At 41.7% G+C, this 26,695-nt stretch overlaps 3 protein-coding genes and 3 non-coding genes across 8 annotated transcripts in view; 5 read left to right on the forward strand and 1 right to left on the reverse strand.

The window, feature by feature from the left end:
- Positions 1 to 336: 336 nt before the first annotated feature.
- On the forward strand, positions 337 to 10,272 carry LOC139923819 (14-3-3 protein zeta). Its single transcript, XM_071914688.2, has 6 exons — positions 337 to 407; positions 2,455 to 2,757; positions 4,489 to 4,612; positions 7,567 to 7,730; positions 8,441 to 8,536; positions 8,716 to 10,272. Exons 2-6 carry the CDS (start codon positions 2,464 to 2,466, stop codon positions 8,776 to 8,778), a joined length of 741 nt encoding a protein of 246 aa, XP_071770789.1. The 5' UTR covers positions 337 to 407; positions 2,455 to 2,463; the 3' UTR covers positions 8,779 to 10,272.
- A 2,013-nt stretch (positions 10,273 to 12,285) lies between these two features.
- On the forward strand, positions 12,286 to 23,564 carry LOC139923821 (polyadenylate-binding protein 1A). Of its 3 annotated transcripts, none has more exons than XM_071914690.2 (15): positions 12,286 to 13,028; positions 15,995 to 16,188; positions 16,340 to 16,396; positions 16,979 to 17,094; positions 17,652 to 17,791; positions 18,772 to 18,866; positions 19,592 to 19,729; positions 20,267 to 20,362; positions 20,558 to 20,924; positions 21,063 to 21,173; positions 21,313 to 21,458; positions 22,075 to 22,159; positions 22,389 to 22,519; positions 22,766 to 22,865; positions 23,146 to 23,564. In XM_071914690.2, exons 1-14 carry the CDS (start codon positions 12,836 to 12,838, stop codon positions 22,856 to 22,858), a joined length of 1,962 nt encoding a protein of 653 aa, XP_071770791.1. In that variant the 5' UTR covers positions 12,286 to 12,835; the 3' UTR covers positions 22,859 to 22,865; positions 23,146 to 23,564. The 3 variants fall into 3 exon arrangements, with proteins under 3 accessions (XP_071770791.1, XP_071770793.1, XP_071770794.1); XM_071914692.2 differs by having other exon boundaries at positions 12,287 to 13,028; positions 21,316 to 21,458; XM_071914693.2 differs by lacking the exon at positions 16,340 to 16,396 and having other exon boundaries at positions 12,287 to 13,028.
- LOC139923852 (small nucleolar RNA SNORA5) lies at positions 15,058 to 15,194 on the forward strand. The gene has a single exon (XR_011785215.1). It is a non-coding gene; the product is annotated as a small nucleolar RNA SNORA5 (small nucleolar RNA).
- Positions 18,282 to 18,418, forward strand: LOC139923851 (small nucleolar RNA SNORA5). Its single transcript, XR_011785214.1, has one exon. It is a non-coding gene; the product is annotated as a small nucleolar RNA SNORA5 (small nucleolar RNA).
- LOC139923853 (small nucleolar RNA SNORA5) lies at positions 20,038 to 20,174 on the forward strand. Its single transcript, XR_011785216.1, has one exon. It is a non-coding gene; the product is annotated as a small nucleolar RNA SNORA5 (small nucleolar RNA).
- A 1,366-nt stretch (positions 23,565 to 24,930) lies between the features above and the next one.
- Positions 24,931 to 26,695, reverse strand: part of LOC139923847 (type-4 ice-structuring protein-like) — a 2,248-nt gene continuing 483 nt past the window's right edge. Inside the window, exons 2-4 of the mRNA XM_071914729.2 lie at positions 26,072 to 26,146; positions 25,730 to 25,853; positions 24,931 to 25,144 (exon numbers count right to left, since the gene is read on the reverse strand). Coding sequence (XP_071770830.1) covers positions 24,931 to 25,144; positions 25,730 to 25,853; positions 26,072 to 26,123 — 390 coding nt within the window. The 5' untranslated portion in view covers positions 26,124 to 26,146. The remainder of the gene's footprint in view (positions 25,145 to 25,729; positions 25,854 to 26,071; positions 26,147 to 26,695) is intronic.

Below are 26,695 nucleotides of genomic sequence, written 5' to 3' on the forward strand. Positions count from 1 at the left end.
AGTGAGGGGGTAATATATTTCTGTTTTTCATTTCAGTTGTAATGACTGTGAAATCAGTTGATGAATGTCCTATCTAAAGCCTATTATTTTAGCTTACCCCCCTCCAGGAGACACTGTGTTTCCATAGCAACGGACAGCTGCTAGCGCACAGTAGAAAGGCCCACAGGACTCTTCCACTGTAACTATGGCGACGACGAGATCACTTCCTGAAATCGCCTGTATCCCGTTCTAGACACCACCGGTTGCCTTGGCAGCCCCCTCTGACGTCATTCGTCCCAGTGTGTCCCTGCTGCTGTGTCTTTGATTGGAGGGAAACCCCGTGGACGCGAGCGGGAGAGAGACGCTGCAGGAAAGATCATCAGCTGTGCAGCCGGATCGGGATCAACAACGTTTTCCTCCACACTCAGGTTAGTTTGCATTTATTTATCGGTGGTAATTAATTATAGTTTAGACGGTGAACCGTTAGCTTGCTCTGTTTGATTTGAGGAAGCGTGTAATCTCGCCGTGTGTCCCGGTACGAGCTGCTAACGGGTCTGAGTGGAAATCAGTGATGCTCCGAGGCTCAGTCATTGTTTGGCGCTTATTGAATGGGAATCGCCGATGCACTTTGCTCATCTATTTCTTTAACTTACTGTGTATAGAGGACGCTTCTCGGATGCCCAACATCATCTACCGTGAACTAAGCATCCGCGATTTAATACTTAACTGGTTGTAAAACAAAGAATTGTCCTATTTGTTTTCCGGGAAACGAAAAAGGGCGTTCACTTTAGACTAAACTAGCCTCCCTCCATTCAAGTTTCAGTGAGTCAGTGAGACTATTATTAGGTCTCTCTTTCCTTCTACAGCGGTTGTGTGCAATGTGCTGGTTTACCACAGAAAATCTTAAAGCCAACTAGTCTTTTTTCTTTTTCTTTCGGCGGGGCCATCCTGCCCATTTACAGTACTACACAGTACATAGGCTGTTCTGTGGGCAGGTGTGTGAAGCAGGGTGGCAGCCATTCCTCAGAAAGGTGCTTCAACACAGGTGACCGTGTGCTGGCCTGGATTAAAATACACATTTTAAAATATTCATCTCACAGGTTAGGTTTTTATTAATCCGTACAGGACAGAGTTGAAGAGCAATGATCTGCAATTACAGTTTTTTTAATGATACACTACAACAGCAGTTTTTTTCCCCTGCAGCTATCCTGAGATGCAGACAATACTAAAAGTGCATAGTTGGTGAATAGCAGAAAGAAATGCTTAAATAGAAATGCTTGATGCCTCTAAGAAATGAGCTTGTGAATTGGGTGTCAGCAGGGGTGACCTGGCCCTGGGGCATGTCCATTGATTAGAACAAGACTAGTGTTGACTCCATTTGACTGGCTACTCTACAATTTATTGTTCACCATTCTCTTGGTTCAGAATGTGTGCTTCCTTGCCTCTAGTTTTGCAGGCTATAAACCCACCTGAATGAAACAAATTCCCATTGCGTCGTTTTGTTTTGCCTCACCTCACCTGTTATCTTTAAGGGTATCTTTTTTTTAATTACAGCACTATTTATGTCCTATATTTAAAATCAGAATGCAACATTTGGCCTATTATTAACCCAAATTATTTTAATTAGGCTAGTGTGTAACATAATGTTATGGACACCTCTTGTTTAATACCGGGCCCTAAGGAAACAAAGGACCCTGGTACAATCAATCTGCTGCCATCTACTGTGTGTTGACAGTGTTCAATTCATCACTAATGCTATTTTGCAAATTTTTCTATTGTAATTGGTAGGAAGATTAGTGTAGAGAAATCTCATTACATAAAGACTGCAGTTTTTACAATTTTATATCCTACATATATAATTAGTTTAGCTGCTTATCTTGCTAAGGATTTGGACATCAAGTGAATTATTAAGCCATCAATATCAATATATTTCACACTGTGCCAGAGTGTTGATGAGCCGAGTTGGTTCGTATCCAAAAAACCCATTAAGATGCAATGTAAAGAGCTTTCACAAACACCCAAAATACAATTATGATTATCCCAAGCATTGTGAGAAACTGAACCCTGAAAGGAAACACTGTGACAGGGTCATTGCTGTAAATAATATAACTGATCCTGAACAATGGGTTCACCCACTTCATCTGCGCTAAATGTTTTATTTTTTGAGTAATTCAAGTGTTAACATTTTGCATTTTCAATATTCTTCAAGTAGCCTATATTAGAAGGTAGTTGCTCAAAGTATTCACTCCAGATTGACATTTTGATATTGTCTTATGCTACAAAAGGATTTAAAAATATACCTATTGGGGTTTTTGTCTGAGTTCTTAAAAATGTACTGATTCATCCAAGTTAAATTATCCTCCTCTGTTCTCCTTCCCCCTCTCCCCCTCCTCTCCTCTGTCCTCCTCCCTCTCCTGTCCTATTTGACCCGTCCCTCCCTGCTCCCTCTCCTCCACCCTTCCTTCCCCGGCCCAGACAGGAGCCATGGCAGACAAGGAGGAGCTGGTACAGAAGGCCAAGCTGGCCGAGCAGGCCGAGCGCTACGATGACATGGCCGCGGCCATGAAGGCTGTGACCGAGGAGGGCTCGGAGCTCAGCAACGAGGAGCGCAACCTGCTCTCCGTGGCCTACAAGAACGTGGTGGGGGCCAGGAGGTCCTCCTGGAGGGTGGTGTCCAGCATGGAGCAGAAGTCCGAGGGCAGCGAGAAGGCCGCGATGGCCAAGGAGTACAGGGAGAAGATCGAGAAGGAGCTGAAGGAGATCTGCAATGACGTGCTGGTGAGGAGCAGAGATGGTAGAGAGAGAGATCAATGGGATGAATGGGTGGAAGGAAGGGAGTAAATGTTTGGGTGGGAAGAGGGGGGAGAATGGGAGGTGGCAAAATGAAGGGAAGATATGGATGGTTTAGAGGAGAAGGGTATTTTCTGGTGAGGATTGGAGAAATCTCAGGGGTTGAGGGAGGGATGGAAGGTGGGAAGCAGGAAGGCTGCAGCTGGCTGTTAAAATGTCGAATTTTGTGGTGAGGAAAACTGCAGGGAAAACTGCTTTGGAACCAACAAGTGATTTCAAATTGGAACCACTTCCAATTTTCTTTGTACCCTAAGATAAACTTTCAAATGGTATGCAATTCAGCTTCTTGATACTCAAGTGTATAATTCAAATGTGTTATTCATATGGCTGATTTGAGTGACATAATATGCCACTCAGCTTGAGTCACATCTATGTGTTCGGCTCCGGCATCACTTTCTGAATGATATATTGCTTCTCTATGTTTAAAAAAAAAAAAGCAAACAAACAGATGTAACCATGACTGCAAACCAACATACAGGCTCTCTGAAATTTGGCTTACTTTTGCTAAATAGAATAACTAAAGACAACCGACTTCAAAAGCAAATGCTTCAGTATGGGGGATGGAAGAGAATGTTGTTTTAGTTTCAGTCTCTATGTGAAGATCCCATATATTTGCTATTGATTGAATACTTAAATAAATGACAGTACAAAGAAATATGTTGTGCTTATACATATTTGTCTTAGATAGACAAGCTTCCCAGGGTCCCTGTCCTCCACATAACCCTTGAGATGTACAAACAGTTTACTTTCGCTGTTTGTATGTTTTTATGACAACACTCAACCACATGTGACTGAAGAGTCCATTAGATTCACAGAATGAGAACAAATCAAACAAAAAGTTTGGGCTTGCATATCAAGAATGTTTAAAAGGCCTGATCCGTAAGTGTCACACACTTTTGACCCAACATTGTATCATTACTCTCTAGATTTCTGTTCTTTTTTTGTTAGATTGGAGAGTGGAAAACATATATTAACATTACAGTTTAGTTTTTTGGTACAAGGCTAACAGTAGGTGACTGCAAAACATTATTTAAATGTATGTTTTAGCTGCAAGTGTTATATTTGTTCGTTTTGTAAAAAAAAAACCCAAAAAAAGGATTTAATTTGAGTTACAGAAGGAGAAGTGGTGGGAAGGGTAATTGCAAAAAGACTGTTTTCCGTCAGCACGCCCTTCATGTCAGGTGGAACAGTGTAAATATTTGCCATCACAGTAGTATTCCACAATAAAGGCCTTTGAGAGGAAGGTTTGTCAGCATTTCTCAGGGTTAGTGTTCATTCCCATTTCAAGCCTGAAGTACAGTGTACATTCTGCAAGTGGTTGAGGTATCAGAGCAGTCGTTGTTTTGTCTGTTAGACTAGCTTGTTGTTGAGATCATACACGATGTGGAGAAACAGGAGACTGGTGCTTTAAGGAAATGAGAGCCTGCAGTGGACAGATATTTGAATGTTATCTGGATAATTTGGATACATATACACACTTGTGAACGTAAAACCAAAACGTGTAGGATATTCTGTTACAGGGTCATATTGCACACATGAACACACTTGCTTCAAACACCACTGTCACCTGATTGTTGTGTTAATCGATTGGCTGATTTGTCACTATTGGTGTAGTTTGTGCGTGGCTTTGAGTTTGAGTTGCACATGTTTCACCCCCAGGTCCTGCTTGACAACCACCTGATTCCCAAAGCCACGCCAGCCGACAGCAAAGTCTTCTACCTGAAGATGAAGGGAGACTACTACCGCTACCTGGCTGAGGTCGCCACCGGAGAGGAGAAGACCTGTGAGTAGAGCAGACCCTCTCCGTTTCCCTGGACACATCTAATCGACAAGCACGGTTTTCGGTTGTCTTTACTAGGGCTGAACAATTAATCGAAATTTTATCGAAATCGCAATATGGCCTACTGCAATTTTACAATCGCAGGAGGCACAATATTTGTTAAAGGCGAAATGTGTGTCAAAATACCATTTTAAATTAAATATTGTCGTGCTGCAGAGATGTCCTGGCCTACACATCATATTCTACAGACTTAAGAAAATATCTTTGTTTGGTACAGATCCCCGCAAAAATCACACCATAATCATTTTAATACGTTTTTCAATGAAAATGAGAATAATGATGTAAAAATGACCATTCCCTCTAATATCGCAAATCATATCACAATTGCAATATCAGTCAAAATAATCGCAATTAGATATTTTTTCAAAATCGTTCAGCCCTAGTCTTTACCCGCTTATACCTATTCAAGGCAATTTAGAGTAACAGTTTCAATTATTCAGGAGGGAAATTATTGTTACCCACTGCATCTGCATCTTCTTTGAATGGTTTCTAGTAAATTTGACCATTCTAAAATATACTTCTAAGCAAGGAAGTGATATGTATACCTGCTTAAACTATAATTTTATGGCTGAAATATAAGTCTAAACTGATATCCAAACAGCAGTATCAGTTGATAAAATCAGTGCAGTGATACGTCTGTCAGGCCAGGCGTCTCATTTTCAACCCCTGCTGTTGACCCAGGACGCTTCATCAGGGCCTCATTACCATCTCATTGATGATCCAAAAGTCAAAACTGACCCTAGATTAATATTCCCACACCGAGACTCCTCCATCTCCATTATGTAGGCCTAATTTAGGTCAGGAAAGTAAGTTCTGTATCAACATGGAGCCCATGTCTAATGAAATGAAATTGAATACTTGCTGCAGGGCAAAGCTCCAACTTCGGGAAGCTATGCGTCTTTCTCAAAACCCTATTGCAATGCATTTGACCTTGAACACTTGGCAATGGAGCTATTTGCGTTAACCCTGTTTTTGCCCTTGATTTTAGCCTAGGCTCTCTTAGTGTTCCTATATTTGTATCATCTCTGAGAATACTTTCAGGGCTATACGTCACACTTTCAACCCCTCATATGGTACATCTGCTCTGTACTGCGCTGGCCTTGGGCCTCCATTACAAAACCACGTGGAGATTCCACATTAAAGGGCTGCATACAGGGCAGAAAATCATCTTGACATCACTGAGAAACTAATCTCAGAGCTGCTCCATTTACACTGAATGAAAGACCATTACCAGTGATTTTACAGGGAAATGGTCACATTCTATGGTTCGTACTTGTTGTCATTACAGTAAAATAAAGCTCATTTGGAGGATGATGCAGTAGGATCTGACTGCTTCTCTGTTAATGCTCAAACAAATATTCTGACCCCTCAGAGTCAGTTTTTAATTCCGTCAACAGAGCAGTTCTAGGTTTTGTCCCATGATAACATCACATTAGACCCTTGTTTCTCTGGTTGCTGGTGTGGATTTTGTGTTTATGTTCACAAAAATGATTGAATTGTCTAATATCATACAAATAACATATCTGAATTCTATTGTTAGTGTTTATTTCTCTTTAAAAGGAGTAGCCTTGCCTTAGGGTTTAGGGTCATAAATGTAACATACAACTGCTTTATTTTTAACTTCTCTGATATTGTGACTTAAATATTGTATGTACTGTGAACTTGCCATATTTTCTCACTTGGTTATCTCTTGGTTGACTGTGGAATCTGTGTGCTGCTGCGGACTGTGTATCAGATAACCCTGATCGGAGAACTATCCTCCCTCCTGACTGACCGACTCCTCTAGTGTACAGTTGAGGTTATTGGTTGATGATAGACTCCCTCCATCCATCCATCTCCCGAGCATTTCCATCTCTCGAAAAGCAACCCAGTCGGATAGCACACGCAGCAGGGGATAATTTAGTTTCTATGGCAATAGGCCATCGCATATCTGTTGAAGGAAGTGATGATTGTGCTCTGATGAATGGTCCTTCACATCCTCTTTGGGACGGATGGGCCAACTTACTTCAGGTGCTGTCTGTGGCCAGAATACTGACACACTGCCAGCCCTTGACCTACAACTGTCAGCCTAAACATGGGCTGCTGCTGCTGCCGAGTTGCCATGGCAACAGCAGCAGCACCAGGGTGCTGGCTGTTGCCGGTTGCCAGGAGGCATTTTTAGAGTCACTTTTGCGGCCGTGGCAACCCAAACTGCTACTGTCTGCCTGGGTGATGTTTTTCTTCTCCTTTCTCATTCTGGGGTTGTCCTGTAGTTTTTACTATGGCTTTTGGTAGCACATTTACAGAAAAAATCCTGCCTTAATCCCCCCGGGTGGTCTCAATCACTTGCCACTTCGGTTTTTGAGCCATAGTTCTCTATGGCCTGACCTTGGGCAGAGTTGTTTATGGTAACAAACTTTGAATCAAATGTCCTAGATCATATGAATAACATTACCAGTCCTAACAAACACCAAATTGAATTCCGTCTTGTTTCCATTCATTGTAATTCGTCATGCATAACATAAGGTGATGGCAGCTTTATTGTCTTTGCTGTCTGTGTTTCATGATGCTGAAATAATCTGCTTCAAAATCTGCTTTTAAATAGTGGAACATTAATTTTACCTTCCTGACCCTTGGCAAACGACAGGTTTTGGCTGATTGAATTCCCAGGTAGGGCTTGGGTCTCATGTTTGTAGGAGTTCACTGTTACATAAGTGTATTATTGCTGTTTCGCAGCCAAAATATGTGTGAACATTGCAAATGGTGATTGTGATTTCCAACAGCAGGTTTGTGCAGTAATAACATGCACCATTATGCGCACACAGATGGTGCATGAGTGTAGTTCTATCCAGGGCAGTTACACAGTATTCATTGTGTCTTTCCCATTTTAAGTATCTGCTGTCTTTTTTTGTGTACAGCCATCATCGGTAACTCCCAGGAAGCCTACCAGGCGGCCTTTGACATCAGCTGCAGCGACATGCAGCCTACACATCCCATCCGCCTGGGCCTGGCCCTCAACTTCTCTGTCTTCTACTACGAGATCCTCAATTCGCCTGAGAAGGCCTGCAAACTGGCCAAGACGGTAGGAGATTCTACTCGAGTTATAAGTCAGCTTGTCTTTATCTGTCACTCCTGTTCCCTCTTTCTGTCTCTCTTTCTTGATCTGTCAATTTTCGGTTGTCTCCCTGGTTTATTTTTCTTCTAAAAGACTAAATGTCATTAAATTGGTGCAATTCATGTAGTGTGGTGAATATGGGTGTGCCTTGTTATATAAATGTGTATACTTAAGAGAGGACATCAGGGTGGCCTAGTGGTCAGAGAGAAGCTGAAGTGTCCTTGAGCAAGTCGGTCCCTACGAGATCAAAGAGCTGGCCCTGCACACTCACCTCCCTGAAAGAGGGAAGCAAATTTCCCTATGGGGATCAGTACTATGTCACTATTATTATTCTGTTATGTACATGGTCACTTTGAGTGTTTGAATCATACAAATGTACATATATCAATCATACAATTGTACATATATCAAGACTACCACACAACTTATTGAATCAATGTCCCTTTCACTATGAAAATTGTTGCTAGTATCAAGCAGATTTTATATTTTTATTTTACCCTGAAAGCCCGAATACCTGCTTGCTGTTGTGTTGTGGCTCTTCTTTGATTTATTCAGGCCATTCTCTTTGTCTTTCGACTTGTCAGTAGTTATGCCCTCTTATTGGTGGATTTGCACTCCGTTTTGGAGACCTACACTTTGCTCTGAGTAGTATTGACGGCTGCCTCTATCTCCCGCAGGCCTTTGATGATGCCATCGCCATGCTGGACTCCCTGAACAGCGACTCCTACAAAGACAGCACCTTGATCATGCAGCTGCTCCGTGACAATCTGACAGTGAGTGTCATCTTCATTTGCCTGCCTGTAAAGTTCAACCGTCTCTGATGATCTCACTTTCTGCAGAGTTCAGAGTTTTCATATTTACCTCTGGAACCTCATGCGTATTTTTTAGATGCAAAGGTTTTCCTGTGGTCCCGACTGTACGCTAATCCCCCATATCCCATGCTTTATTGCAGCTGTGGATGTCAGACGCCCAGGGTGAAGGGGAGGAGACAGAGGAGGCGACCGAGAACAACTGAGTTTCAAATTTGTTAAAAAAAAAAAAAAAAAAGACCTTTTTTTACCTCTCACCAGCCTAAGTTGTGTGTGTGGTTGTGTGCGCACATACATGCACAGCTATGTATGTATGTTTGCACTTCACTCACAGTGTATACAGTATGTGTGTGCAGGTACATTGATGTGTGTGTGTGTGTGTGTGTGTGTGTGTGTGTGTGTGTGCGCGCGCACCTCTCGGAGCCACAGAGGATGGGATGAACTAGATGATCTGTTTTTTATTGAGCATTACTCATCATGTGAAGCAACTGATGTGTTTTACCTGCGTCCGTGGTTTACCAAGAAGCCAACATGAAATCCCCCCTTCAGACCCAAATCCGCCCCGTGGTCTTTAACCTTCTTCACTGTAGCAAATTACTGCTATTGCAGAAAAAAAACAAACTTGTAACACTAATTTTAGCCATTTTTATGTTTTTACTTGAACTGAAGGTTTACACGTAGAGCAGGTTTCATGTTGCTTGGGTCCAGAAAACCCATTCAAAGCCCATAGTAAAATCTCAGAAGTGGAAGAATGGACAGGGCAATCTGAAACCGAGGCCGTTTGACTAAATTTTAGGTTTCATCCGACAGCAGTGATCATATAGATGGCAGAAGGAATGGAAATAGCACAACACCTTTATATTTACCTCGGTGAGGGTCTGTTCCCATCCGGCCCTCTCAGATGTCCAGTGTGGCAGGTAGTGTTTTTATTGAAGATACGTTAGTCGTGGATCAGTGGGTTCAATGTGCATTTGGGCTTAGAATTGGAAAGGTTTTATGTTTGAAATGCCATTTGCCAAAACCATGGCCCAACTATGGTTGATAGTTTGTTGAGAGCATAACATTTCATTTTACTGACATCTTGTCACCTTCAGCGACTTGTGCAGACTGTAGTTTTCCACACCGTGACGACAAGGTATAGACAACCTAAGAAATAAAGTTAACTTAACAACTTGATAAAATGGCTTGATACTGTAACTTTGATATTTTATCTTTTCAGCAGTGCAGAGAATACCTTTTGTCCATTTGCTTTTATGTTGTTAGTTTGTACTATTTTCTATTCAGGTGTTTTGTATTTTTATTTGTGTATTTTATCCCCTTTGTCTCCTTGTTTTGATACCTGGAATGTATGTGGTTCTCAGTAGTTTGGGGTGAGGGTGAAGAGCGTGTTGAAATTGGCAGTTTTTGCTTAAGATTTAGCTTGTACCAGGTGGTTTGCAGTTATATTTACCTTTCTTGGAAGTTCATCATGAAAAGGCAAATAAGCTAAAACAATGCTACATATTAATTGATTTAAAAAGTAGCACTTTGTAGAAAGCTGCACTACAACCATTTACTACACACAAAGTAGTGCCAGTTTCTTAAAATTATGTAACACTTAGTTTAAAAAAAAAAAAAAAAAACTGGGATGCAAAATTAAGCATTCACAAATGTTCAAGTTAAACACTTGAGTATGTTATTTGGTTACGTGCTTTCATGTATGTGGAATTAAACATTAAAACCAAGTGTGCTGTGTGTGCTTGTTTGCTCCTTGTATGTGTAGGATGATATTTTTTACAGTATGTTGAATGCACAGCAGAAGCGGTGTGTGTGCCGTCTCTGTTGGGGCATTTTTAGTTCATCAGCTCGGTCCACCACCAGTTACCATGCGAGGCGGGAAGTGGGTCGGCTTCTCTCACTGGGATCTCACAGCGATCTGAGCATGTGCCCAGGGTGCAGCCTTGAACTAAATATTGAGGAATGAGGACTCTCACATTAAGCAGAATTTGCTACTAATGAATGTCCTCTTGCACACAAAAGGCCGTTATGATTCACATTAACTATTGGTTTATATATACATTTCAGTTCATAACCCATCAGAACTGAAAATACAGATTTGTTTATTGTTAATGTTTTCAATAGTATGGAGGTAAACCAGCCTTTTACATCCTCAAAATATGTAAGACTCATGTTAACCTGTCAGCTCTTGTATCAAGAGCTCAATCAGAGACAACAAAGTGTTTTGCCATTAGCTCAAAATGTAAACAAAGCTAATAGTGGGGCAACAGTGTGGAGGCCAAACATTTGAATGAAGGTTCATATAGCATTATGGCCCTGTAGGAATCTGAAGACGTGCTTGCATGATATTTTGGTAACTAGCTGAAAGAACAGTAGAATGATAAAATGGACTGTTTCATGAAACTCCATATGTTCACTCCCTCCCCAGGTAGTCATGAATTTAAAATGGTACTTTAAGCTGCATAATTTAAATTGTCAGTATAGCAGCTTGATGGAGAATGTAGGAGCCACAGTGTTGCAGCATTTGGTTTCAGATGGGAACTGCAGTCTTCTCGGACAACACTGCTCTCTGCTGGAGGCTGAAGGCTGGAGGCTGATGGTGGGGAGGCACACTTTCTGTTGCATGCTGTTTCAGCCTGGACTTCTACATGGGAGGTCTGAACAAGGATCAGCTATTTTAGGCTATAGTGTGTTCTATGTCTTTCTGCAATGCATTGAAATTGATATAGATACTTTATGTTTCACAGATAATTGTCATCATTTGGTTAGTCATGCTCTGTCCAATCCCAAACCAAGCCTTAAGGGATAGAGCTAGAGCAGTTTGTGAGCCCAAACTGACTGGATCATGAAACAGCTAAGCATTTTTCAAATAATCCCTTAGGTCCCTTGGGTCCAGCTAGGTTACATCGGATTTTGGCATGAATATCAAATTCTCTCCATTGTGGTTTACCTCACATTTATAAGCTATAAGAAGGAAGCCCATCATGTTATACAAGAGTTTTATGTCAAGGGGCCAGTCTTCAATCAGTAGGCCTATTTCATTTGAAACAGTGGCATTTGTTGAGCTATTCAGCTTTGATCATTGGTCCTTAAAGCCAAAACAAATCTTCTGGATTGAGGAATGTGACTCTGTCCTCCACTCTCACTCTGATATCATCTGATGAGAGGCTCCTCAGGAGTCACAAGACAGACTGTCACAGCATCATAAAGGCTGAGCATGATCCAACCATGCTTCTGAAGAAAAATATCATCAAATACAAATCCACATGTCATATAGTTGTGATCCTATACATATGAATCAAACCAAGACATCTAATGCCTTGAAGTGAACTCAGTAAAGGTTAAGCTATTCTAGGATTCAATAGCAATCAAGTGTTTTGCAATATTCATTCCTAATCCATGAGTAGTCCATAACATTGCCAATCTAGATGGTTATGTGACTATGGGAATTGCTCACTAGGTCCTTGGATCCCAACCACTGGGACCCAGGAGGAAGGTAAATCTTTCCTGTATAGCATCACAAAACATATAAATAAGTATAGTTGTCAATATAAGTCAACTTCAGCTTTAACTACGTGTTTTACATGATTTCATCATCATGTATTGAGTTGCGGTCAACTCCTCTTTGCTGACTTTTTCACTTGTGGTGAAAGACGATTGGCCCGTTTCCGTGACGTTGCCAGCAGTATATATACAACAACTTCCCAACTCTTTCCTCCCCCTCAACCCCGGCTGTTAGTGCTGTGTGAGTGCGTGTGTGCTCCTGAGCTCGCTCGGCACACATTCTATAAAAAAATAAAAATACAAAAAAAATTTAAAACATTAAAAACGCCAAAAAATCATTTTTTTCTTTTTTTGTAACAAAATCGGTGAAGCTGGAGTAGACATTCGAAGACTGGACGGTACAAGAAGGCGATATCGAACGACACATTTTCAATCGACGTTTGTTGCTGGTTTACTAAGAAGCAAGGCCAAGTAGATTTGCTTTTATCGTTTTATGGTTAAATTTGAACGACAACGTTTTAATCCTAACAGAAAATCTATACATTATATAATTGTAATATTTAATATATTCATCTTCTAAATTTTACTTGTAAAAATTGCAGTTGTCAAGTGAACGGTTGCTAACCATCAGGATAGATTCTGCCCCGAACTGGAGTGACAGTTAACATTAGAAAACCAAACATTCGCGTTTTGATCGAGAACTTTTTCTTTAAAAATTAAGTTTCGTCCCAGTAACTTTACTAGCCTCTACAGTCAACGAAAATGAACCCCAGTGCTCCTAGTTACCCCATGGCCTCCCTGTACGTGGGGGATCTGCATCAAGATGTGACTGAAGCCATGCTGTACGAGAAATTCAGCCCTGCCGGAGCTATCCTCTCCATTCGGGTCTGCAGAGACATGATCACACGGCGTTCCCTTGGATACGCCTATGTCAACTTTCAACAACCAGCCGACGGTGGGTGATCTCTCAGATATTGGTTAAAGTTCAGTAAATGAATGTCTGTTTTTAAAATGACAGCTAGTGACAAGCATGAGCTGGCCTCTTTCCACTCCACGTGACTGCGTCCGACATATTGTCGGGTCTCCTCATGTGAACCTCCCATCAGTGGCGTAGTAGAAAAGCACCACGTCTGCCCTGCCCACCCCAATAATGTAGCAGTGGGCTGCTAGCATCCAACTGAACGGTCATTGCTTTTTCACGCACTAAAAAACGCCCTTGTGTCAGCACAACACCCCAACTGTCCAGCCGAATGTGATAACATAAAGGTCTGAGTTGTCCTAGATGGTCGCCGGTCAGTGTCATGTGTTGTGGCATGGACACTGTCATCTGTTTGACATGGTATGACCATTACTGGAAGTTTCAGCTTAAAATGTGTCCGGCCTGCCTATCCCAGATGCTAGCCTCCGCCAAGAATTGTCTGCATTCCAGTGATAAGACAGGTCCGCAGTTCTCCCCTGGGTGTCTTGGGTGGGTCTTGGTGTGTTTGCTCTGATAAATTCTGTTCACACTCACAGCAGTAGTCTCACAAAAAGCCTAAAATTGAGTCCTTTTGTAGCCCTACATAAATATGTGTAATAATTGGGAATTCTCCACCGGTACTATCCTTAATGATAAAGACTGCAGACCATTGCATCTTGAATATTCAACATGCCAGTCAGATGACATTATGGGTGGAGCAGTTAACAAAACCCTGGGTCAATGTTGTCATGCCATTACCATTTTCACTTCCTCTACAGAGGTATTATAAAGTTATATGGATGTTATTGGGGTTGCATAAAATTTCAGTTGAAATTCTACCCCCATTTAATAAAATAAGTTATTTTGAATATGTTACAGTTCATGAAATGGCAGAAAATATAGGAGGGGAAAATAACTAAGTAAATGTCTCCCCTCCCTTAACACCTACTGTCAAGCCCTGGAGCAAGGAGTTTAAAAGAATGTGACACTTAGGTTGCCATTTAATGCGTACCTGAATACATATAATAGGGCTGGGGGATATGAGAAAAAACCCACAATAATTTTGGCCCATTTGTCACAATAATGATAAATACAATAATAATTATTTACAAAATTTATGGAATTATATGCTTTTGGCTTTTTGCTTTGGTCATTTCTTTACCATAGATCATTATTTATTTAGCCTAAACATTCACAAACACCTGAAATGTATCTGAAATGTGTGGACATTGTCTCCTCCCATTTCAGCCCTATTTTGTATGACATAACTGACCTCTAATGTAGCCTACAATAATTGTCCAGAGATCTAAATACAATTTATCTTGTGTCAAAAGTATGTTACTTTTAATCATGTCCAAAACTGAATTTGGAAACAAAACATAACTAACCTAATTGCAGTAAAAGGCGGAGCAACACTGGAAACGGGTGTTTCAACATCATATTGCTGAAATGAAAGTGAGTCACTCAAAACGACATCATTGCTGCAGGTGAGAAAAGTCTCTCTTTCTCTCCAAAGAAAATAAAACTAGAGGTGAGTACAGCAGATAATAATTACTTTGTTTAAACAGAGAACAATAACAGAAACTTGAACTGTAGGCTTATCCAGGTAGGATGTTCCCGTTTTCTAATACAGAACAAATCGCAATCTCATTAAGGAACACAACATCTTGCTCTTCATTAAGTGACGATTCCATATGATACGGGACGGGTGACAGCCTTAGCACTGTCTAACAGTTAAAACAATTATACCATACTGTATATCCCAGGTAATGGGCTAACTTACGCTAACCACCGTTTGGAGAAGTTGGTCTGTATTTTCAGAAAGACAGTGCTGTGGGAGAAAATGAGCCAATCCACAGTCTGTGCTTATTGTCTATGAGCTGATCTGATCTCACCATGTAGGGAAGAAATGAACCTGAATGACAATCTTAACAGTAAAATGTTGTATTGTGACAGCCCTTTCCACACAGTTCCTGATCTCCTTTAGGGTTTTATGATCCCTGTCAGATAAAGAATATTGGAAGACTGCAGCTTTGTCAAATTCAGTGCTACCTCCTCAGTGGGTTGGACTGGCCAAAATGGCTGCAACAGTGACTCTGTAGTTCATGGGCCCCATATTTCTTCACCATGAACACTGGGGATAAATATGTACTACAGACAAAAACATTTGAGATACAGTGATGCCAATCTGATCTCATCATGTAGGGAAAAAATATTGTATTTTACCTGATGTGTTTAGAATAGCCTATTTGCTTTGCTCAGATTGAGTCTTGCTATATTTATATTGCTGCCTTGTCAGTGGAGGTCCTCAGAGCAAGGATTTTAAAGGAATGTGACACCTGGAGGGGTAACTGACATAATGCTTAACTATGTTTATATATTTCATAACAGCCTGGAGTGTAAACCAGTTTTTTTTAAGAAGTGGCCTGAGGAGAAACTTGAGGAAGCAGAGTAGCCAGCTTCCTGAAATTGTTTCCCATCATGCCTTGAGCTACACTCTGAACACTAGACACCCTCAGGCCACCGGCATTATGTCAGGGTGCGGATAATAATAAAGGGCCACGGCCAACAAAGAGGAGAGAAAAACATTGTTTGCCAGCTCACTAAGTTTGGTAACCTAGTTGGACTAGGTCAGATAATACATAACCGCTTACTATTACTAATGTTTTGTTTTGTATTGTCGGTCCAGCTGGTGTCTTTCTTTTTTTTGCCAGTTCATCCTGTTGGTTGTGCAGAGGATAAGATGCCACTATCCATGTATGTTGAAACTTTGATGTTGAGTAACACACAAAGAGAACACACCTAGAGCACATACATTGGGTGCCCCCCCCCCCCCCCCCCCCCCCCCCCCCACACACACACACACACACACACAAACAAACAAACAAACAAACAAACAGCACTTGAATGGCGGAATATAGCCTACTAAATAACCCTGAGCCGTTCCTCTCTTCCCCCCTCAGCTGAGCGCGCACTGGACACCATGAACTTTGACGTGATCAAGGGGCGGCCTGTGCGCATCATGTGGTCCCAGCGTGACCCCTCGCTGAGAAAGAGCGGCGTGGGAAACATCTTCATCAAGAATCTTGACAAGTCCATCGACAACAAGGCCCTGTACGACACCTTCTCCGCTTTTGGCAACATCCTGTCGTGCAAGGTAAAAGACCAGAGGCCATCTCCCAATTGCTGTGTCTTTATTGAAGCAGGGAGATGGTCAACCGTCATCGGTGTGGTGGGGCATGTGAATTGTATGCGTAATGTGCATGTGTGTACTTTGTAAATGTCTGCAAGTTGTGTTTGCACTGTAGAAAGATGCAGAACACCTCTGCTCCCCGACTAACAGAGAAGTCAGCCACCCAAAACAGGTAGATGCTGTTGCAGTGGGCAGTTCTGACCCTAGATGAGGGGTGTAAATAATAAATCATAGTTGGGATCTGTGTCTGCTGACATCTCGGTTGGCATAAACATTTGGGTATATACTGAGAATAGTAAAGAAAGTCATATATTGCACTGGGGGAGAGGGGGGCTCCACTACAGAGGAGGGAGTAACCTTTTTACAAAACAACGAGTGTGTTTACATGCACATTAATATTTCAAATGTCAGCCTTACATTATGCCTCTCAGAGCAACTCTATAAACATAGTAAGTAAGTAAGCACATATAGTAAGTAAATATGTATTATGTTCTTGGGCATTGATAAGCAGAAAGAAAAGTCAGGTTTTAACAGTCCCACAGTTTTAAGATAGTTGGAACTGTTCATTTCCCAGTGCTAGCAATAAAAAAGGGACGATAGTGAACCAATTTCATTTTGTAAAATGATCACAATCGGAGGGAAACTAACCTTTTTAGTATAAATGTGTGATCCCGCAGCCAGTTATGGTTTAATGCATTGGTATTGCATGTGTGTGTGTGTGGCTTAAGTCCAGCATGTATCTTCTTTCTCCAAGGTGGTTTGTGACGAGAATGGCTCTAAAGGCTACGGCTTTGTGCACTTTGAGACTCAGGAGGCAGCCGAACGAGCCATTGAGAAAATGAATGGCATGTTGCTCAATGACCGAAAAGTGTAAGTGTATGTTTTCACTAGTTTTTTAACTTTGTCATTTGCTTTGGTTTATACTAATGTGTGAATTGTTTGGAAATACTTATATTGATCAACTTTGTTCAAGGAATGTTAGATCTGTGCTGGATCATTGTTTGAAAGTTGCATATTGATACTGTACCGCTTTTAGCAATTAATCCAGTCAAAGTTTTGCTTTCCAAGGACAACTAACTGAATACAGACTTTTTTGGCAAATAAGCTCTTTGATCACCCTGCTGTTGTGGAATTAGAAGATGGGCAGCATAACTATTTAGTGTTTATTAAGTATTGTGTGTGCTACAATGTATATTAATACTTTTGAGATGGTGCTATGGTAGCTTGTACAGTTGACTAAACATATACAGTTGGCTTAAGTGTTGGCATGCACTGTAGCGAAATAGTGGACACAGAAATAAAGCTGCTCTCAATCTTTTCATTCCACACAGTTATGTTCACCAGTCTTTATGTGCTAAATGCTGTGTTATTCCAGTAATTTGTAGTTAGGTGTATTAACATTTTGCTAAATGTCCATTTCAATGCAGATTCGTGGGTCGCTTCAAATCTCGCAAAGAACGCGAGGCTGAGCTGGGCGCCCGAGCCAAGGAGTTCACTAACGTCTACATTAAGAATTTTGGTGAAGACATGGATGACGAGAAGCTGAGAGAAGTCTTCAGTAAATATGGTTAGTTTCCGTATTGAAATATCCTAGAGTCCAGAATTAACTGTTCAGCTCATCTGAAAGGGGGTGAATTGGCAGGTACATTAAAATCTACCTTTCAAAGAAGTATTTTACTAGCCAGATAATAGGTATTTTTAAACTACTTTTCATCTTCCATGCAAATGCAGAACGCCTGGTTTATCCAGATAGGATGTTCCCGTTTTCATTTTAATACAGAGCAAATTGCGGTCTCATTAAGGAACGTAACATCTTGCTCTTCATTAAGTGACGATTCCATATTATACGGGACGGGTGACAGTCTGTATTTTCAGAAAGCAACACAGTGCTGTGGGAGAAAATGAGCCAATCCACAGTCTGTCAAAAAAAAAAGTCTGGAAAAAACCTGAATGACAATCTTAACAGTAAAATGTGGTATTGTGACGGCCCATTCCACACAGTTCCTGATCTCCTTTAGGGTTTTATGATCCCTGTCAGATAAAGAATATTGGAAGACTGCAGCTTTGTCAAATTCAGTGCTACCTCCTCAGTGGGTTGGACTGGCCAAAATGGCTGCAACAGTGACTCTGTAGTTCATGGGCCCCATATTTCTTCACCATGAACACTGGGGATAAATATGTACTACAGACAAAAACATTTGAGATACAGTGATGCCAATCTGATCTCATTATGTAGGGAAAAAATAATGTTTTACCCGATGTGTTTAGAATAGCCTACTCACTTTGCTCAGACTGAGTCTTGCTATATTTTAGATTTTCTATTTTAAATGCTTGCTATATTTTAAACTGGCATGAGATTTGTGTGGGGAGTGTGAGATGGAACCTGAAAACGTGTACAGCAAAATTCCTTCTGTAAGAAGACATGTCGGTTTCAATACATTTTCATTTTATAGCCCAGCCCTAACATGTACAGTGTTTTGATCCCCTGCAATAAAAAGTTACGGGACAAAATCCAGTCACTAAAGGGTGTATCTCCCTGTCCCCTAGGAAACGCCATGAGTATCCGGGTCATGACGGACGACAGCGGAAAGTCTCGAGGCTTCGGGTTTGTCAGCTTTGAGAGGCACGAAGATGCCCAAAAGGTAAGAGATGAGGCAGCCCAGGTTAAGGCTGCGCACAAGACTACTGTATTTTCTCATGGTCGACTCTTCAGTGTGTGGCCTAAATAAATGTTCAAGCATTTGGTGTGTCGAAATTTACATAGGCTAAAGCAGATTAAAGGGCAAAAATAATTACTTCCAGCTCTGTCTATGGTACTGATCAGTCGCACTTATATTGGCATTGAGGGTAGGGTTGGGCAATATAAATTTTTCTCTTTCACAGTATCATCTCCATATTTTACCAGGATATACATTTTCATCTTGACATTGTTAAAACGATGTTCCGGCGATGCAAGTCGCTCATAATGCCTTGCTTATATCGTTGCAGATGCCGAATTCCTGCTACATTCTTAACAATTAGAATAGAAATGGCTTTTAAAAAATCAAATATTTTGTGCATCTAGGCAGCTAAAACGAGCTTGGATTAAACAAGATCACTGACATCACAGAAATAAGGTTTGCACATTTGCTCACTGTAGTTTTGAGATGGAAATAGGCTAGGCCTGTCTAAGCATGCCCAAATATAACGGGGCTCCGGCCAAGTCGTTTCATTAAAGAAACACTTAAAACAGTCTACTATAGGCCATTATACCTCCAGGTTTCTGACAAAAACACAAGCATGTTGTCTAATTACTTGCAAAGCCATGCATAGCAATTTCCTGGTGGCGCACTAAGCCATCAAACTTTGTTTTCCCTGTTTGCTACAGGCAGTGGATGAGATGAACGGGAAGGAGTTGAATGGCAAGCTGATCTACGTAGGCCGTGCACAGAAGAAGGTGGAGCGACAGACGGAACTCAAGCGCAAATTTGAGCAAATGAAACAAGACCGCATGACTCGCTACCAGGTCTGTTTGGATAATTGCTTTTCCCCTTAGTAGTGCAAATGCACAACAGACAACCCCAGCCTATATTAACGCCAAAATATGCACCATAGCCCAGTACTAATGCCCTATTACATATTGATTCTGAAGTATTGCACTGGTCTAAGCATCATTAACAAGTAATTTTCTCTAATTCCTGACATGTTATCATAATCGCTGGTTTGGAGTGACAGCCTTAGAGTAAAATGTCGTACTTTGACAGCCCATTGCACACAGTTCCTGATCTCCTTCAGGGTTTTATGATCCCTGTCAGATAAAGAATACTGAAAGACTGCAGCTTTGTCAAATTCAGTGCTACCTCCTCAGTGGGTTGGACTGGCCAAAATGGCTGCAACAGTGACTCTGTAGTTCATGGGCCCCACATTTCTTCACCATGAACACTGGGGATAAATATGTACTACAGACAAAAACATTTGAGATACAGTGGTTGTATGTTGTAGTGCATTCAATCGTGCATTATCCTTCATTAATAAGCAGTTTGTCTCCATATTGTGTTTTCAGGGTGTCAACTTGTACGTGAAGAATCTGGATGATGGAATTGATGATGAACGCCTGCGAAAGGAGTTCACGCCATTCGGCACCATAACCAGTGCCAAGGTAGGCCCCCAGAGCTGTTTACTTATCCAGTTGATAGACACCTGAGAAACGAGCTTCAATTTCCCAGTGCTTGATTGTCTCTTCCATCTCCTTATCTTCACTCTTTCCTACAATCTCTTCTGTCCCTGCCCCTCTCTCTTCTCTCTCTCTCTCTCTCTCTCTCTGTCTCTCTCTCTCATGGTCATTCTCTCTCAGGTCATGATGGAAGGTGGGCGCAGCAAAGGCTTTGGCTTCGTCTGCTTCTCGTCTCCAGAGGAGGCCACCAAAGCGGTAACAGAAATGAACGGGCGCATCGTAGCCACCAAGCCGTTGTACGTGGCTCTGGCCCAGCGGAAAGAGGAGCGTCAAGCCCACCTGACCAACCAGTACATGCAGCGCATGGCCAGCGTGCGTGCCGTGCCAAACCCAGTCATCAATCCCTACCAGCCAGCTCCTCCCTCGGGCTACTTCATGGCAGCCATACCCCAGGCTCAGAACCGTGCCGCTTACTATCCAGCTGCAGGCCAGATGGCCCAGCTGCGCCCCAGCCCACGCTGGGCCACCCAAGGGGTCCGGCCACAACGTGAGTATCCGTCATGTTGTAACTTGACCTTCCATCATATGTTCTCTCATGTTAGTAGCATGTTAAAACAATTGTTGGTCATTTGATTTCTGAATTACCCAGTGTGTAGATGAATCCTCTGTGTTTGTGTGTGTTCAGACTTCCAGAGCATGCCGGGAGCCATGCGTCCCTCAGCCCCACGCCCTCAGACCTTCAGTACCATGAGGCCTGCCTCCCAGGTGCCCCGCATGATGTCCACCCAGCGTGTCGGTCAGTCACCTCCACACACCCGACACTTAGTCTAGCTGCACAGCAAGTATCCCAGATACAGCCCAACTACATATGAGTGTTACTTGAGTGTCTTGATTGCTGATTTTTCTCTGTCTCCATGTTGCCTCCTCCTTGCCAGCAGCTCAGACCATGGGCCCCCGTCCAGCCACAGCAGCTGCCGCAGCAGCCGCTCCTGTGCGTGGGGTTCCCCAGTACAAGTATGCCGCGGGGGTCCGCAATCCCCAACAGCATATGACTGCTCAGCCGCAAGTCGCCATGCAGCAGGTGGGAGCACACACTCATACACTTTAATGAGAGCTAGCTTATACCAACAGTTATTTTGGACTATCAGAGAGTCCAGATTTCAATTATCCAAGGGGACGGAGCAAGGAGGAGCAACAACTCCAAGACAGTTTCACTTGTGCAAGCAACACATTGTGGTAAATGAGAGTGCATTGCTTGAGCACATTGTCCAGTGTAATGCTTTCATTAGTTCTGACACAACACAATCAAACTCTTTTCACCAAGTACATTAAATGCACAGGAATTTGTCTTGGTGGCACTGGTGCAGAGATTCACAGACAACTTGGAAAATAAAATGGTACAAACTGACGCACACGGTACAGAACAGTGGAAGACGTACAGTAACCACTATCTGCATCTATATAGGATATGCCAATATATCAATCTTAACCCACTGTTTGTTGCCTGAACAGAGGGGGAAAGAAAATACCTTTACACTGAATCTTGGTACCAGCAAGCTTTACCTGAGCAACATTTCAGCCCAATGCAAGACCTATTGACTTGAGCTTTTGCCCTCGACCTGAAATCAAGTTCTTCTGGGATGTGCATATGCAGTTTTCTGTGTCTGATTGTTAATTGTCTTCCTCCCTCCCCTCAGCCGGCGGTTCATGTGCAGGGACAGGAGCCTCTGACAGCCTCCATGCTGGCCGCTGCTCCACCACAGGAACAGAAGCAGATGCTGGGTAAGGCCCAGCAGAAGCCCTCCATCATCACCACACACACTATTAGACTGACACAATGTTAATCCCCCACCTTTCACCGGACACAATCAGGAGCCCGTTTGATAGAGTCATTGTGATTTAGCCACCAAAGACACATTTTATCAGCGTTTGGCCCATGATGGGTGTTAATTTCATACTCTGCACCCACCCTGCTCTCCCTAAAGTCTTCTGTGTCGGTCACTTCCTCCAGGTGAGCGTCTGTTCCCACTGATCCAGAACATGCATCCAAGCCTGGCGGGGAAGATCACCGGCATGCTGCTGGAGATCGACAACTCTGAACTGCTCCACATGCTGGAGTCCCCCGAGTCTCTCCGCTCAAAGGTCAGCACTTAAGTTAATGCTCACAACTTAGCTTAGTTCTTTCTCAGGGAGCGGACCAGGCTTCAGTATAGAAAGGATGGAGAAGTACGGAGACTACTTTCTGGGCTTGTGAATGCAATGAATTTGGTGCACACAGTGTGGTGAGGTGCAAGTATGTATTTCACTTGTCACCAGTTCATTCAGTGCGGTATTGATCCCAGCCTGGTGCTGTGGTGTTGCTGCCACTAAACAGTTCTGTTGTTGTAGGTGGATGAGGCGGTGGCTGTGCTTCAGGCCCACCAGGCCAAGGAGGCTGCGCAGAAGACTGTGACCAATTCAACTGGTGTCCCAAGTGTCTAAACTCAAGGTACCTCAGTTGCATACTGTCCCCACAGTATATTAATACACAATTTACCAATTTACATGGCTCATATTACAGCTACTGTAGCCTTGTATCCAAAAATTTGGACTCATTTGTACCATAAAATGCTGGTATTGTTTTGAAGGAGATTGTTAATGAAGTGCTTGTTTTGTTTTAATATATTGGTGAAATAAAAAAAATAGAAATTTTAATATTGGATGTAAATTGATTGTGTTCTAATGGCAAAAATATTCACTAATTGTCTTTTTTTGTGTTGTATTCACAGGAAAGGGGAACCTTGAGACTAGCTTCACCGATGGGAGAAAAGAATTAAACATTGAAAAAAGTAAAAATACACAAAACAAAGTAAAAGAAGAATAATATATCAAAAAAAGGAAAGAACTCTTCCGACCAGGCCTAGAGAACAGAGCGCTAGGTCTTGTTTGTTTTAAGTTTAAAAAAAAAAAAAAAAGAGGAGAAAAATACATTTAAAAAAAATAGGAAAAAGTCAAAATAAAAAATGGATGAATATGGGGGTTTTTAGAAGAGAATTCCACGAGAAAAAGATTAATGAAAGCATTCCTTTATGGCATTTTATCCCTTTTAAATGTTCGAATGTTTGGGCTGTGGTAGAAGTCCAAGGACAGCCCAGCATTGTGAAATTTCCCTTGACCTTTGCTTGCTTGAATAAAACTCATAAAATAACTTTGTTCTTGTATTGATTTGTTTTTGATTTTGCCGTGATTTTAAATTGGACAAACATAAGCCCGTTGGTAACGTGATTGTGGTGGTATGAGTTGTTGTGGGCCTGTTTCTGGTGTCTACCAGGCTGAGTAGAGCAGTGACTTGACAGAACAAAGGCGTCTTTGAACAGCTGACACACTGATACTCTACTGTGCATGCCACTTAAAATGTAAATGCAGTTGAATACACAAGTTTTCATTGGTTATAAAGTCAGTAAATTTGTTTCTATTGTTTGCGTGTTACCTACTAATGCTAGTTGTAGATATAATGGCTAGCATCTCTCTCAATTCCTCCTTTTTCTCTCTCTTTCTGACTTCCAAATATGGTAAGAGTGAGAGAGAGACCTGTGTGTGTGTGTGTGTGTGTGTGTGAGCAGCACACCTGGGTCAGTGTTCCGTGGCAGTTGATGACGTCACCTGCTCTGCTCTGAACATTCCACCATTCATGTGTATGTGGAATCGGTTAGCAATAAGTTAAAATATCTTGAAAAGTAAAAGTTGTATCAAAAAGTTGAATAGAAGCATGAATCTACCCAACACTACAAGATGAAAGTTCTAATATAAGCTATGTTGGAGGCGATGGTACTTATGTTTTTGGGGAGGAAAAAAAGCAATATTACTAATCCACTAGGAGGAGTGGAGGGTATGGAGGATACAGACAAGAAGAAACGGCCAGTGTGAAGCACAAGGTGGTTTTCTTCTGTGGACAGACACCTTGTTTTCCTATCCATTCTTGCAAAATGTAAAACTGTTTATTGTGATGATGTGTATGTAATAGTGATAATGGCTTTCAAGATAAACTGGGACTACAGCAAGATAGTGAAGTATTTTGATGCAACTATAGGTAATATGAAAATGTTCCAAATGGGCATACTGCACTGTTGGGGTTCAAGAGTAATTTCCCCACAAAAGAAAAAGAAGCTTGAGGGAAGAATATGTTTGTCAGAGCAAGAAGCAGACCCTGCTGGTGAGCTGAGGTCAATTCAAAATGATCTTCCTGACTTGAAATTCACTAGAACTTCAAACGGTGAAGTGATCAAAAATAAACAACACTGGCTGAAGAATAGCCAAACATACACATAAAATGAATAATAAACAATACTGCTGGATGTTGTTTCAGGTTTTATTTGTGCTTTGGTACAAAGGTAATCTTTGCATATCGACGTCAACAAGCACTGAAACACATATCTTGGGTTATGGCTGGAATGAGGGCTGCTGTACTTCAGCTTTCACCCCTTTGAGGAGTAGGTGTTAACTGTAGCTCCATTAGCTCAGTCCAAGACAGAGAAGACTGGTGGCATGCTGGGATCTTTGGAACAACAGCTGGTTTAGTTGCCGATCGCCTTGGCCTGGTCCATCAGCTTCTGAAGAATGTCTTGCATCTGCTTCTGGAAGTCGTCGACCAGTGGCTGGACCTGGGCCTGCACGGTGGCAGCCAGGGGTTTCAACTGCTCCTCAACGCTGGCAGCAACAGTCCTCATCTGATCCTGGAACTGAGTAGCCACTGGCTCCAGCTGGGTCCTCTTGTCCTCCAGGAAGGTCCTGCACGGAAGAGGTGAGACGGCATGATAAATAGCACTGTCACAATGTCCTGTCCACTGTCCTCATATCAGAAAAATCAGGAATACACCTGTCTGACCTGCATGTTAAAGTCTATTTTAACTCTTGTTTTTCCAAGTACCAGTATATTGAGGTGCTTAAAAACTGTTCATGTATAAAATGGTAAGGGATCACAAGGGTTGCCCCAGAAAAAAGACTTATGGTAAACTTCAATATTTCATTTACTGATTACTAATTTGAAAAATGAGATAATGTATTGAGAGAATGGGTATTCCAATTTAAGTTTTTATTCACCGCAAGCCTTTCATTCTACCACTCACAAGTGAAAACCAAAATCATTCTGTGCTAAATAATATATGCAAACCAGGGTTCCCAGTGCAATGGTTTTCTGTGTGTGGGTCTTTATTTTGAGTCTGAGAACCTGCCTAACATGCTTACAGACAGGCAGAAGTTACAGCTGGTTGGTAACTTCCAACTACTGTACTAACATCACCATGTCCAGGTAAAAGGAACAGGTGATTGGATTAGATTTGACTTTACTTAAGTGAGATGAGGCGTGTTACTCACTGAGCCTGGTTTGCCAGCTCCTGGACCCGGATGTTGTCAGTCAGCTCCTGAGTCAGTTTGCTTTTCATGTCCTCAAAGTACTGACCGATCTTCTCAAGGTCAGAAACCTCTGCTGATAGGCTTCCTGCGGGTTTCCAAACATTTCCCAACTTTAAAACAATCAAAGCGATCTTTTTTTAAAGAATTATTTCAAAGTTTAATAGATTAAATACTTACAAAAGGTTATATCTCATTTAAAATTAAATTAGGAGAACTAACTGGAGTTACTTTATTTGTGTAAAGGTCAAAGTCAACAAACCAACTAATGGCTAACAAATGAGAGACGGTGGTGTGTGATCGTACCTTGTGCCAGAGCAAGCACAACAACAAGGGCTGCGATGAGGGAGAACTTCATGGCTGCTGACTGGAGGGGGATACCTTAGAAAATAAAAACATGTGGTTATTCCCTGTTAAAATATTATACATCAGTTCTGGATAATTTCAAAAAGTATCAATCATGGGTATCACTGAATATGAGCACAGGCTTATAACACATTCATAACAAGTGAACAATGCCTTATAACAGCTACATGGCACATTCGTTAATTATAGTTCAATCGTTATACCAGCTTTTATTAGGTGTTAATTTACTGAGTGAATATATTATAAGTTTCCTGACAATTTCCATATTTAACCAAAATGACATGCCTTGGGTTTAGTGATTAATATGTTTTGTTAAGCTGTTTGTAAGAGAGGACCACCTTTGCCCAATCAAATGACTCACTGTTAAAGGGTTCAAATAATCTGGAAAACCCAACCTGGCTTTCTGCCAAGTAGTGATAAATACACAGTTTAGCACTGTTTGTCCATCCCCACTAATTAACTTGTGAACTTTATCTGGCTTATCTGAGAAATCATGTCAACATAGATGTTACTCCCTGTTTTATTGCTTTGATTCAAGAGCAGGAAAACTAACATGATTTTAAT

The sequence above is a fragment of the Centroberyx gerrardi genome, chromosome 19, assembly GCF_048128805.1.
Source record: "Centroberyx gerrardi isolate f3 chromosome 19, fCenGer3.hap1.cur.20231027, whole genome shotgun sequence".
NCBI classification, from domain to species: domain Eukaryota; kingdom Metazoa; phylum Chordata; class Actinopteri; order Beryciformes; family Berycidae; genus Centroberyx; species Centroberyx gerrardi.

Bases quoted from the DNA above. Each gene is read 5' to 3' on its own strand.
- LOC139923819 (XM_071914688.2), top strand. From the start codon at position 2,464: ATGGCAGACAAGGAGGAGCTGGTACAGAAGGCCAAGCTGGCCGAGCAG. The intron at 2,758-4,488 runs GTGAGGAGCAGA...TTTCACCCCCAG, and splicing joins AGATCTGCAATGACGTGCTG to GTCCTGCTTGACAACCACCT. The intron at 8,537-8,715 runs GTGAGTGTCATC...GCTTTATTGCAG, and splicing joins TGCTCCGTGACAATCTGACA to CTGTGGATGTCAGACGCCCA.
- LOC139923821 (XM_071914690.2), top strand. From the start codon at position 12,836: ATGAACCCCAGTGCTCCTAGTTACCCCATGGCCTCCCTGTACGTGGGG. The intron at 20,363-20,557 runs GTAGGCCCCCAG...ATTCTCTCTCAG, and splicing joins GCACCATAACCAGTGCCAAG to GTCATGATGGAAGGTGGGCG. The intron at 21,174-21,312 runs GTCAGTCACCTC...CCTCCTTGCCAG, and splicing joins GATGTCCACCCAGCGTGTCG to CAGCTCAGACCATGGGCCCC.